This window comes from Rhinolophus sinicus, linkage group LG13 (genome assembly GCF_036562045.2).
Source record: "Rhinolophus sinicus isolate RSC01 linkage group LG13, ASM3656204v1, whole genome shotgun sequence".
In the NCBI taxonomy this organism is placed as follows: Eukaryota; Metazoa; Chordata; class Mammalia; order Chiroptera; family Rhinolophidae; genus Rhinolophus; species Rhinolophus sinicus.
The window spans coordinates 33,862,399-33,875,936 of NC_133762.1; the positions used below are offsets into that span (position 1 = coordinate 33,862,399).

The window sequence follows — 13,538 nt, forward strand, 5'->3', positions numbered from 1 at the left end:
GCTAGTTACTAGCAAAGTAGTACACATAAGGCGCTGGAACCGGAAGTCCTGGATTAACGTTAGCTCAATAAATATATGTTGCTTCTGGTCGCTTCCCACCTGAAATTCAGACAGGAGAAATAACTTGCCCAAGATTGCCCAGATGGCGAGCAGCTGTAGCTCCTGTCCTCTGGCCACAGGGAGTGGCCAGATGCTTACGAGTCCAGCTTATAGACGACACACACCAGAGGGTCAGACAGACAGGGCAGCCTGCTCAGAGCTTTCCCCAGTGCAAAGCCATTCTACACACATGCACAGACACACACACACACACACACACACACACACACACACACACACGAGCTTGTTCTCCTTCCAGGTGAGTTGTGGGAGGAGGCAGAGCCCCAGACGTCCCAGCTCCCGTCTAAGCCTCCTATTTGCTCTCTGTGTGATTGCGGATGTGTCCTTTCCTCGCTCTGCGCTTCAGTTTCCATAATTGTAAAATGGGAAAAGAGGGGTCGGGATGGGAGCTTTGCAAGGCGGTCTTGAGCAAGACCCTTGCCCATGGGGTTACAGCAGAGCCCAGGAATCAGATGATAGTGGGGTAAAAGCAGCAGCCAGAGGGCGGGGCAAAGTAAACCCACACCAGGCTTTGAGCCTGCTTAAAGAGGCCAAAAGCTAGCATGACCCAGGGACCAAGAATGCGGCACATCAGGCCATGCCAGTGGAGGTGTGGCCAGGCCTCCTCTCCAGCTCAGCCTGGCTAAGGCTCCCCCTGCAAAGTGGCACTAAGGCTCTCAGGGCAGCCCTTGATTTCTCTCAGAATGCCTGCCCTTGCTGTCACCTCCCTGACCCTATGAAATATTGACAGGTTGCAAAAAAAGTTCAGTGGCTGCATGCGTGGCATTCCTGAGTTGAACAGAGGCCAGGTTCCACCCGTGCCTTAGCATCTTGGGTGAGACGTTTCACCTCTTTGAGCCCCCATTTCCTCTGCAAACTGGGGGCTAATCAGAGCTACTCTCACTATGAGTATCATTAGAAATGTAATTAAGGTGCCTGGCAAAATATTGGCCTATATGAGATGCACAGGAAATAGGAGCAGCAGTAATAATAATAATGATGATAATTATTACTCTCCTCGTCGTGACTGTTAGAGGCCACCATAAGTTACGGAGAAGGCTCTAGTCACAAGCACAGTCTGTGTGGCCGTAGTGACAACATGACCCCAATGCAGGCCCTGGAGTAGCTGGCACTGAACGTGAGAACCAGCACACATTAACACTGGCCACATTCAGGGTCTTCAACCTGGCACTAGTGACATTTCAGGTCGGATTGTTCTTTGTCCTGGGGGGCTGTCCTGTGTGTGCATTGTAGGATGTTTAACAGCACCTCTGCCCCCACCTATTGGACGGCAAAAACATCCCTCCTAGTTGTGAAAACCAAAAAACATCTCCAGACATTGCCAGGTGTCCTCTGGGGGGCCAAATCTCCCCGGATGAGAACACTGCTTTACATGGATTAACATATAATTCTCACAAGTTCCTATTATTATCACCCCATTTACAGATGAGAAGACAGAGGCACACAGAAATTAAGTAACTTGTCCAAGGTGACCAGGCTAGTGAACGGCAGGACTGGACTTTGAACCCAGGAAGTCTGGCTCCAAAGTCCATGTTCTCAACCCCTATGCAACATTCCCTGCCCCACTGGCCGGAGGTACCATGCGTTGGGAGGGAATACCACCAGCCTGGATTTGGCCCCAGCTCTACCTTTTATCAGCCAAGCTCCCTCTCCCTGTCACACGAGCCACAGGCTGCTCTGACTTCTGACAATACCCTTATCTCAGAATTATTGGTGGATAACAATCAATGGTGGCAAGACACACTGAGGTAATTCCCCAACAGGGCGTGCTGGAGGAGAGACAGCTGGTCACTACCGCAGAAATGCCAAGCTTTACTTGGCTGAGGGGGGAACACAAGGGTAGGAAAGGAGCTGGGGACAACGAGAAAGGAGGGACAGAGGGGGACAAGTTGATTGCCAGCGGAGGCCACCATGGGAGGTGTGTGATGTGACACTCTCTTTTGTCTCCTCTTCAAATATCCAGGAAATCAACATTACCAGCCAATGTTTTAGGAGCTGGGTTGTTTTAGAGGTGATGTGATAAAATGCCGACACCAGCCGCTGGTTAGCTATGGGACAAGGACAGTTGCAGGCTGAATGCTCAGAGGAACCTGGTCACATTCAGTAACAACCCTCCCTGACTTTGAAGAGGGCGCAAGCGAAGGTGCAAGAAGGGAAAAACAAGAGACCTTGGTATCCCTACAGTTTGGTTCCTGGGCTGCAGGAGGAGGCTTTCGGTAGGAACTGAGTTATTTTACAGAGTTTGAAAATGTCTTCCCAACAAAGGGTGCTAAGTGTGCAGCTGGTGTTGTCCCTCTGTCTGTAGGTTAGTACAAAATAAATCAAATTATTGTTTTCAGTTCATTATCCTTCCCTCTGCTGAAGGCCTTTGCCATGTGACTTTTCTGTTCCTCCCACTAGAGGCAGAGGCTACTGTCCTCCCATCCTGCCCCCCCCATCCATTGACTTGGGCTTTGGGCACCTGACGTGTTTTGGCCAATGGAGTGTTAGCAGACATGTGCCTCTGTGGTGGGGCTGGCCCTCTTGCCTCTCCCAGCACCACAGGAAGAGTTACCCCTGGATGGTTGAAGCCTGGGTCCCAGAAGGAACATATGTGGCACAGACCAGAGCCCAACGAGCAGGAGGGGCAAGTTCAGCCAGACCCAGCTTGAGATGGAGCCACCCAGCAGAGCCTAGGCCAGAGCAGCTAACCCTCAGCTGACCACCAGGCACATGGCATGAATAATGAGTGCTGCTTCGATAAATAATTGCTATTGAGTTTGGGATCATTTGTTACACAGTGATAGCTGACAGAGACAGTGTATTATTGAACAACCAGAATAGATGGGCCAGAGGAGCAGTGGACCCACTCTCTCCCGCTTACACTCCTTCCCAAATGCTGAGTGCACAGGCTGCATGCACACTCCATGCCCCACCCTATCCCTAACCCCCAGATGAAACGACACATCAGGCTCTGAGTCAACTGAAAGATGGGAAGCAGGCCCCTGAGAGCAGAGGTTGAAAGACAATCTCAGGGCATCCATGTGCTCATGGGTGTGCCAGGGAACGCATAGGCCATACTCTTCCAGGAACACGTACATGGTCATGAATGCTAAGATAATACATGTGTATTGTTTAAGACACTAAATTTGTGGGCTTATGAAAGAGGGTCTCCCCTCCACCACTTTAGGACTTACGAGGAAGTCTGGATTCTCCATGCCCACCTAGGTACCCTCATAAATTTTAGTATATGGCTATGATGTGGAGGGTGCCCCTTTGGATGTAGCATCCTTATGCAGTGCACAACCTGAACACCTGTACACAGTGACACTACCAGCTCTGAAGCAATCCCTATGGGGATAGGGCGGGGGCAGGGCAGGAATGAGATCATCTAAAAGGCAAATCCTGCATTTGCATTTTTGAGTGTCATCTTAATTGAGCTCCTAAAATCCCTGTAAGGCAACAACTTTCTTCTTAAGACAGGGCGGGCTCATTCAGGCAGTGTGCTCATTCTCTGAATTGTTCAGTGACCGTCACCATATTTCTTCCATCCTAATTCCACTAGAGCTGATCTCTGTGTTGTAGAATTTCCAAATGTGACTATTATGTGGTATAGGCAACAAGAATAAAAACGTTTTGAAATATAATCAAGATAATTTAGCTTCCTGAATCAGGTCCGAGGCTGGACCAGGACACAGAGGAAGGCATGGCTGTGGGTGCTCTCTGCAGCTGGTCCAGGTGGGTGGGAGCCAGAGATATATGAGGAGCTGCATTCTACGTGTGGAGACCAGGCGCACAGATTGGCGGTTCTGAACCTGACTGTGCGCTGGAATCACCAAGGCTCCTTTTCAGACTCCCAGTGCCCAGGCAATACCCCAGACCAACGGCCGCAAAACCACTGGAAATGGGACCTGGGCATCAGTTTTGTTTGAAGCGGGCCAGCTGATTGCATTGTGTGGCCAGGGGTTGGGGAACATTGTTACATGGCTGGGGTCCAGAGAATTGCACAGATTTCAAGAGTGGGGTGGGAAAGAATGGGTTGCCTCAGAATTCTCACATGGCACTTCTGGGAGGGGCAGCCTGCATTTCTGAGATGACTGGAGGAGATTAAGCTAGGGCCCTGCCCGTGACCTCTGAGATGACAAAGATTCTCAACCAGAAGATCAGGAGAGGCCAATCTCCATTTGAAGCAGCCACCCCCACTGGATTTTAATACATTTCAAATGGCTTCAAAAGAGATGATAAACCTGGGGCCCTGTCTAAGTGACAACAATGGGATGCAGCTGAGTGGTGATTTTAATAAGCCTCCCGGTTGTATTGGAAGCACCCATCTCATCTACAGCTGCTGGGGGGAGGCAGGATGACCCCCTGAGGGTAGAGCAGGTGACTGATGTTTGGAGAAGCAGTGTGGAAGAGTGTCTGTGGTAGGCAGAGTACTCCCCTCTCTGTCCCACCAAACAAAAGGTGCCCAGGTGCTAATCCCCAGAACCTGTGAAGATGTTATGTTACACAGTAAGGGGGGATTAAGGTTGCAGATGGAATTATGGCTGCTGACCAACGGATGTTGAGATGGGGAGATTATCCTGGATTATCTGGGGTGGGCCCAGCGTAATCACCAGGGTCTTTAAATGGGAGAGAGAGAGGCAGAAGAGTGAAACCCAGAAAAATGACAGCAGCATGAGAAGGACTTGCCAGGCCCTGCTGACTTTGGACATGGAAGGGGACCACAGGGGACCACAGTCTAGGGAAGGCAGGTGGCCTGGAGAAGCTGGACAGTGGGTTCTTCCTTAGAGTCTCCAGAAAGGACCACCATCCTGCCAATACTTTGATTTTAGCCCCGTGAGACCCACTGAGGACTTCTGGCCTCCAGAATGCTAAGACATTACATGTGTATTGTTTAAGACACTAAATTTGTCACGGCAACAATAGGAGACATTTGACACAGTGGGTGAGGGCCCACGCCCTGGAGTCCGACTATCTGGGTCTGGGTCTGTCCTCTTGATGTGTGACCATGAGAAAGTATCTTAGTGTCCCCTCCCTGACCCTGCAAAAACGGGGGTGATGATGATGATGATAATATACTCAGGATGATGAGGATGAAATCGAGTAATACATGCAAAACATTTGGCCCACGGTAAGGGCTCTAACGAATGCTTGAAAGCAAAACTGTTCCAAACAATGAGCAGCCCACTAACCACCTAAGATGGGCAAACAGCCCCAACAGACAGAGCAGCAGCCAGAGTGGGATGGGGTTAAGGAGAGAAGGCTTCCCGGAGGAGGCAACATTAAAACCCAGTCTTAAAGGAAGCTCGGGGAGGGAATGAGATATACAAAGCTCACAGGAAGGGGCAGGTTATTATGCTGGTAAGTACAAAGGAATTTCCCTGGAGCCTGCATTAGGGTTTGATGAGAATGAAGTCAGGAAGAAATAAGGGGTGGTGGGGAACATTTCCTCAAGCAACATAAAATCCAGAAGCCATAACTGAAAAGAGCTGAGGTTTGATTACATCCAAATTTAAAACTTCTGTGTAACAGAAACACTATCAACAAACTAATAAGACCAGTGATCAATTGAAAAGAAACATTTGCAACAAATGATACAGTGTTACTATCTAGTCTGCACAAAGAGTTTCTAGAAATCAATAAGGAACAAATTCCTCCCGTCCCCCACCAAAATCAGGTAGAAAAGTAGATAACCACGGAAGATAAACTACAAATCCTCAACATGAAAAGATGTTGACCCTCACATATTATTAGGGAAATACAAATTAAAGCAAATTCTCACCCATCAGATTGGCAAACACCAAAAGGATTTCTCACACCCAGGGTAGGGTTAGCAAGTGTCAAGAAAGAGACATTCTCACGTTCTAGGAGGATCTGCTGGCCAACCTGGGTGGAGTCAGGAATTCCTGATGGGAGGGAAGCTGCAGGGGTGGAGAATCCCAGAGTTGTGAGTTGTGAAGGGAGCAGTCTAACCCCTCCGTGTAATTAGAGCCTTCTCCCTGTTTTCCATTGTGAGGCAAGAGAGGAAATCAGAAGCCCTATCAGAAGGGACCTGCCCTTTGTGGGTTGGCTTGTAAGAGTCAGTCAATTCTCTCACCTGCTGGTGAGAGAATTTGCCTGCAAGGGCTTTTTCAGCAAGGCTGCTGCCAGTCCTGGGATGGTAGCACTGAGGTGGCAGTTCAGTGCTGGAGATTATGGACGACTTGATTGTAAGCAACAGCAACCATCAGAATGACACTTATTTTGCAAATAAAGGATCAGACTCAGAGAGGTGGTCAGTGGGATTTGGGGCTCAAATGCAGATCTTTCTGCCACTCCAAGGCGTCAGGAGGCCTGAATTCACTTATCACATGAAAACAAACCTGTACCGCTGGAGTCAGCTCCCAGCACTTTTTGTTGGACCCTGACGTCTGGCACGCGTGGTGCATGCCCTATGTGCCCACAGGGTGCTAAGCCCTTCCCATGCATTCATTTCATTTCATCCTCACCACACGCCCATGCGGCAGGAACTGTCATTTGTAATCATCTTGCAGACAAGGAGAGTAAGGCTCAGAGAGGTTAAGTAACTTCCCCAGAGTCCCACAGCTGGTAAGTGGTGAAGCTGGGCTTCGAGATGCAGGATGTCCTTGTACCACTGATACATTAAAACTGTGTGGGGGTGATCCATTCGGTGCTTGGACTCACATACAGGGGTGTGTGTCTAGAGGCTTAAAGGTATATAATACTTGGAGAAATTGATGGACATTAACCCTAATGGCAGAGACCTCAGAGCTACACATGAGCAAAATATGAGTTTAGGCTGACATTGTAAAAGTGACTTATTCCACAAACTACCTGTGTGCTGTCAGCCAAGTCGCTTAACCCATTGTCGGTGAAAGGAATCTGACTGTTGCACTAGACGTACGTTGGGTCTTCCTGCCTCCCTGTTCTGTCAGACACTCAAGTGAAAAGATGTTGAACGGCACTGATAATAAAAGAAAGGTAAGTTAAAATAAGATACAATTAGCAAAGACTAAAAAGAGCCATAACGTCCAGTCAAGAAGGTCAAGAATATAAGGAAACGAAAGCTGGCCCCCACTTCGTGAGTCTGTAATTGGTACACCCTTTCTAGGAAAACACTTGATGATATGTTTCAAAGTTTTAAATGTATATACCTTTGGACTCAATGCTTCCTATTCTGGGAATTTATCATAAGGATAAGTGCCCGAAGATACGTGTCCAAGACAATGTACTATAGTTTATAAAAGCAACCAAAAAAAGAAAAAAGAAAGAAAAGAAAAGGACCCAACCTATGAGTCCATCACAGGAGGCTAGTTAACGAAAGTCTAGTTTGGTTATAAAATGAATATCAGGCAGCCTTTAAAGAGAAAAATGCAGATCTCTGTATTTCCATGAAAAGATATTATCACGTGGAAAGGGTCAACTACAAAATGCTACAAGTATAGACGTGTTATATACATGTGTTAGAGCACATATGTTTTCCATGTGCATATATGTAAACATATTTATGAAGCACACACTCTTATAGGATTTATACTGAACTGCTCACAATGACTATTTTCGTGGAGTTGGAGGTAGGAGGGGGAAGTGGACTTCACTTGCCACTTTTTTATAGCAATCATGAATTAACAGAAGAGTATCATTCTACTTGGGAGCCAGGTTGGAGGGAATCCCTACAGAGTCATCTTGCTACAGTGGGGTCACTTAAGGAGCCTCCCAAGCCCGGCCTTGCATGATGTTAAGATTCAGTCCCCATGGAGAGCGAACTCTGTGTCCCACTCACTTGATGAAAAGTTCTATTTGAGGGCAATACTGACACGAGTCACCCCTGCTCAGACCTTTCTGATTGACATTTAGTGCATCATCTTGCAGTGGGCCAGTCCTAGGGCTTCTTCCTGGACCAACCTGCCGATAGCCCAAGGGCTCGGAGCACCGCCTTCACCCCCGTGGCCCCATCCCCATCACGGGACTCCACGCAGAGGCAGCGAGCATTTTATTCATTGAGCCAACATTTCGTGGGCACCGACAGTGCACTGGGTGCTAGAGATACAAACAGATATGACTTGGTGTCTGGGAGCTTACGGTCCCACTGGAATGTGTTGAATAAATAAATGACTCACACCGGAGTGACCAGTGAGATGAAGAACTCAGAGGGGAGGCAGGACTGACCTACTGACTTTATGAACCGATACCCGAGCACAGTGGCCTGGAGCAGATAAACCAGCCCTGTGTCAGAGAAGTGGTTTTCACTTTTTTTTGGGGGGGGGGGCAATGGTATCTCTTTTCACTAAACAAAAGAGAGAACGATTATATTGTTGTAAACTCCTTCATAAGTTCAATTTAAAGCATTTATGGATCGTGCCATTTATGTAATTTTGATGGACAAAATAAATATAACACCCTGGGGGTATGCGACGCTTTTACTAGTTTTTCAGTACTCAAAAATAGAGTAAAGATGACATTCCAATAAAAGATGTACACAACTCTGGAGTTTGAAGAACTACTCTTCGGGAAGTTGTGTCATTTTTGTGTGTTTTGTTTTGGTTAAAGTAACAAAGGGACTGCAGCAAAATTCATCCAGTAAGTATTGAGCACATTCAGTGGGTCAGGTACTTTTATAGTGAATTCAGTATTAGTGGCCTTGGGAACCAAGAGATTAAGGGAGGGTAGGAAGAGGTCAGGGGAACAGCACTGATAGACAGGTATGTAGGTTGGTAGATGGAGAGATAGATGACAGACAGACAGACAGATAGATAAACAGACATGCATGTCTTTGGCTTATTAAGATCGATTCTCAATAAAATCACATGTCCTGAGTAAGTCCACCTGGGATGGGACAGAGCCCCCCACACATAGGAGTTCAGTGAATTTGCTGTATGAATGAAATGATCTCCCTGAGCCCCCCACACCCGGCCCCTTCCCTGGGCCTAGAAGTTGTTCCCACATCAGGGAGAGCTGTGGGCTCAGTTGTTCGAGGATCAGGATTTCCTACTCCCCGAATCTGCTCTCCACATACAGGCCACAGTCAGTCCGCAGGTCCTGGGTGGAAATGACTGGGGCCAGAGGCAGGTTCTCTGCTGTGGGCGTGTTCTGAGCTAGAACATTTTTGGAGGGCGATTGGGCAGGCTCTTTCATGATTCTAATTGTTCCTTTTAAACCTGCAATTACCCTTCTAGGAATAAGTTTTACCCGCACAAATCCCCAAAGATGTTCATTGAAGGATTGCTTGGAATTGTTCAATATTGGAACCAATCTAAATGCCCGTTAGCGAGGACATTAACTGGTTCAAATTAACCAAGGGACATCCATAAAGCTGGATTCTGGGAGACCATGTAAAATGAATGAGTTAGATCTTTATGTGACGCGTAAAGATGTCCATTATGATAATTAAGGGACCAAAGGAAGCCTGGAAGCACACGGGTAACACGATCCTATTTGAAGCATAGGTGTATGTACATCAAAAAGTTCTCCCCAGGTATATGCCAAAACTTGAACCTCAGTGAGTTTGGGGGAATAGGCATAGATACTTCTGCACTGTTTGAATGTCTATAATAATCCTATTGTAATAGGCTGAAATCATACACGGGGAGAAATGACTTCTAAAAAATTCTGGTCTGGCTGTCAGAGGCACACTGAGCAGGAAGGGAGGGGTGTCAGTTGTCAGCCCAGGTGACTGACCACACAGCCACAGTGACCCAGCTAAGACTCCGTGGCTTAAGGTCCTGAGTCCTGAACCACAAATAACCCCTGGGGTCCCTAATACTCTCTACCTCCAGAGGAAGGGGAAACAGCACATATTGAGTGGCACTCACATCTCTAAGAATAAGAAAACCAGGGGCCCCTGCGGGAGGCCAGGAGCAGGAGCCCAGGGTAGGTTGTGTCCCAGAAAATTCTGGGCTTGGGGTCCCAGGGACCAAGGTTTGAAACGCACCTCTACCACTTGGGCCATTTACTTGATGTCTCGGGGCTTCTGTTTCCTCATCTGTAGGACGGGAGGGGAGTTGTTGTCTCAGAAAAGTAACTGATGTAAGAACCGAGAGGACATACACCCCAGCACAATTTTCTGACATATATAAACCTGTACTTGTGAAATAGGATCACACTCCCCATGTGCTTCTAGGTTTCCTTTGATCCCTTACTAAATGTTATAGACATCGTTACAGCAACATACAGAAACAATAACAATGAGATCTAACTCATTCATTTTAATAGTCTCCCAGAATCCAACTGTGTGGATGTCCTTTGGTTAATTTGAACCAGGAGGTCCTCACCTCAGTCCCCTTGCTCTTCAGCCTTGACCCTGAGATACCAGTGACCCAAACCTCCCCCACCCCCTCCTGTGATTCCTGTACCTGCAGCCTGGGTCAGTCCAGCGCCGGGCACAGCGCCCCGGCTGCCTGACGATGTGGGCCCGTGGGATCCGGGGACACGGTGAGGCCAGGGACACCGGGGCCAGCCTCTCCATCTGGGCTGCGAGGAGAAGGGCAGGCTCTGCCATGGGCTGGCACCCTCGCAGCTCCTGGGTCAGCAGCCGCGCTGCCACTGCTGCTGTGGGGCTGACTCAATCCGTAGTGTGAACAGGAGGAGGATTGCTGGGGCTCTGGCACGCCCAGCGCTCAGACACCCCCACACCGGGACAGGTATCCAACCTCCTCCTGGCAGGGCTGGCTCAGCCAGTGCCACCTACAGGCAGATATGCGCGCGCACGCGGACACACACACACACACACACACACACACACACACCTGAGCCCGGCTCACCTACCAGCGCTGCGAAGGTAAAGTGGAAATGGCACCTTTAAAAAAACAGTCATGGGGGCCCGCCCGTGCGCTCAGGTGGTTGGAGCTCCGTGTTCCTAATGCTTAAGTCTGCCGTTTCGATTCCCACATGGGCCAGTGGCCTCTCAACCACAAGGTTGTCAGTTTGATTCCTCGAGTTCCCCAACTAACAACGGCAACTGGACCTGGAGCTGAGCTGCACCCTCCACAACTAAGACTGAAAGGACAACTTGAAGCTGAACGGCACCCTTCACAACTAAGATTGAAAGGACAACAACTTGACTTGGAAAAAAGTCCTGGAAGTACACACTGTTCCCCAATAAAGTCCTGTTCCCCTTCCCCAATTAAAAAAAAGAAATACAGTCATGGAATGATTGGAATTGCCATTATTATTACCTACAGACATCCAATTTTAAAGAAAACTGCATTCATAAAGTACCTGGCCACTGTGGATGGAGAAAAGAATTCATGCACAAAATAGTCACAGGGATGTGACGTACAATACGGGGAACAGAGTCAATAATGTAAGAACTATGTAGGGTGCCAGGTGGGTACTAGAATTATCAGGGGGATCACTTCATCAGTTATATAAATGCCTAACCATTGTGCGGCACACCTGAAACTAATATAAAATAATACTGTCAAATAATATTGACTGTCAACTATAACTAATATATAGTCACGGGATATAAAGTACAGCATAGGGAATCCAGTCAGTGGTATTGTAATAGTTATGTACAGTATCAGATGGGTAGTAGGCTTGTTGGGGTTCTCATTTTGTGAGGTGTGTAAATGTCTAATCACTATCTTGTTTTGTGCACCTGAAACTAATGAAAAAAAAAAAGAAAGAAAAAAGAATCCATGACCCAGGGTTCTTCACCCTGCCTTGGACACACCCTCTGTGCTTTTGAACAGGTCACTCGCCTTCTCTGAGACTTGATTTTCTCCTCTGTGAGATGGGGGTGGTGATTTGCCAGGAAACAGAAAAGCGAGCCAGCAGGAGTGTGTTGAGAGTGTGAAAAGGCAGGTCGTGGGTGGGGGGAAGGAGAATGCTAAGGGAGCAGAAAATAGGAGTGGCCCAATGTGGGGAGTCTGGAAGGGCCTCCCTGGGAATTGACATTTAGCCTGGAACGTGAAGGAGTAGGAATGAGGAAGGGACATTGCTCCTGGCTTCTCTAGCTTCTGTCCTACTCCCGTATCCGTTGTGGGCCAGGAGTCCCTCCCCTTGCTCTCTGGCCAGGACAGACTGTCGTGGTCCTCCCTGGATTGCCCTGGCCCGCTCTGCCCTAGTCTAAGGCTCTGGGTATCAGTGACGTCCCAGCAGCATATCTGCCCTTCCACTGAGAAGTGCAGCCCCAAGGTGCTCCGCGAGGAGGGGCCCAAGTCCACGGGAGTCCGATAACTGGTAATTGCCCCCCTGTAGCCACAATGCCTGGGACGATGTATAGTCCTGGCATCAAATGAGTGGAAGGGGCCCCCAGGACAAAGGGACCTCAGGAGCCCCAGATCTCAGGAGGCCATCACTGGGTCTTACATGCAGATTGGGGCTGTGCAGCTCATTGACTGTGCACTTTTCCCAAGCCTCCTCCTGAGGAGGAGATTCTGGAAACACACCACCAGAAGGCCAGGTGTCTGGGGGTCCCATTGGTATAGAGGCCTTCCCTCCCAATATATGAGTTGAAGTAGCAGTAAAAGTGCGCGAGAAAGTACTTTGGCAGGCATGAGAAGCTTTGTGTGGAAAATATGATAGATGCATAATAAAGGTTGCATGGATGGATGAATGGATGATGGATGGATGGATGGATGGATGGATGGATGAAGGGTAGATGGATAGATGGATAGGTGGAAGAGTGAATATCTGTGTACATGAATGTGTGAGCATGAGTGAGTGAATGAGTGAGTGAGTGAATGAGTGAGTGAGTGAATGAATGAATGAAATAATGAGCCATTAGATGAATGGGTTGATAAGTAAATGAATGAATGCACAAATAGATGCTTGAGTGTGTCAACACGTTAGTACCTAAGCAAATAAACTTCTAATCCAGACCAGAAAATCTACCTTAGATGTAGGGAACCCTTAGAAAGACAGCACGAGGAAGAGAGAGTGGCCTGGCCTTGAGTGAGTTGCACTTTCAGGCTTCTTTAAGGAAGTACCACCTCTTGGCTTCCTGGAGAGCCGTGCGTACTGAGAATGAAGTGAAGCGTGTCCACGCTCTAGACAACATTCCTCAGGGCTGGCTGGGTCCCAGCCCCGGAGTATCGGCCAGGCCGGTTAGGTTGCGGTGGAGTGACTCAGACATGGCAGCCCTGCACCCAGGCAGCCTGCCATCCATCCCACCCACCCACTGTCGTCAAGAGCATTCCATGCCTCGCAGACCCAGAAAGCACCCCAGGGCAATGTGCTGTGTGCTCAGCATTTCCTCCCTGCTTTTCTATCCCTCCCACTCCCCACTCTAGCGCTGTCCTACCCTGTGTGATGTATTGGAGCCCTGTAGACCTGGCATTGATACTCAGCTCTGCCACTTAGGCTGTGTGACCTCAGGCAAGTGCCTTAACCTCTCTGAGTCCCAGCTGCCTCATCATTTCAATGAAAATCTTGCTGGTCTCCAGGGGTGGTTGTGAGAGTTCAGAGTGATAATACACACCCAGCACCTAATT

General features: G+C 48.5%; 1 protein-coding gene across 11 annotated transcripts in view; it reads right to left on the reverse strand.

Annotated features, from left to right (window-relative positions):
• ARHGAP40 (Rho GTPase activating protein 40) overlaps nucleotides 1–10,732 on the reverse strand; it is a 33,268-nt gene extending 22,536 nt beyond the window's left edge. For 7 of the 11 annotated variants that reach the window (XM_019750251.2, XM_074317657.1, XM_074317655.1 and 4 more), the window contains exon 1: nucleotides 10,455–10,731. In XM_019750251.2, the coding sequence (XP_019605810.2) occupies nucleotides 10,455–10,600 (146 nt within the window). In that variant the 5' untranslated portion in view covers nucleotides 10,601–10,731. Of the gene's footprint in view, nucleotides 1–5,963; nucleotides 6,109–10,454 lie in introns of those variants that run through there. The other 4 variants (XM_019750257.2, XM_019750250.2, XM_074317656.1 and 1 more) reach the window with 3 other exon arrangements.
• Nucleotides 10,733–13,538: the final 2,806 nt, after the last annotated feature.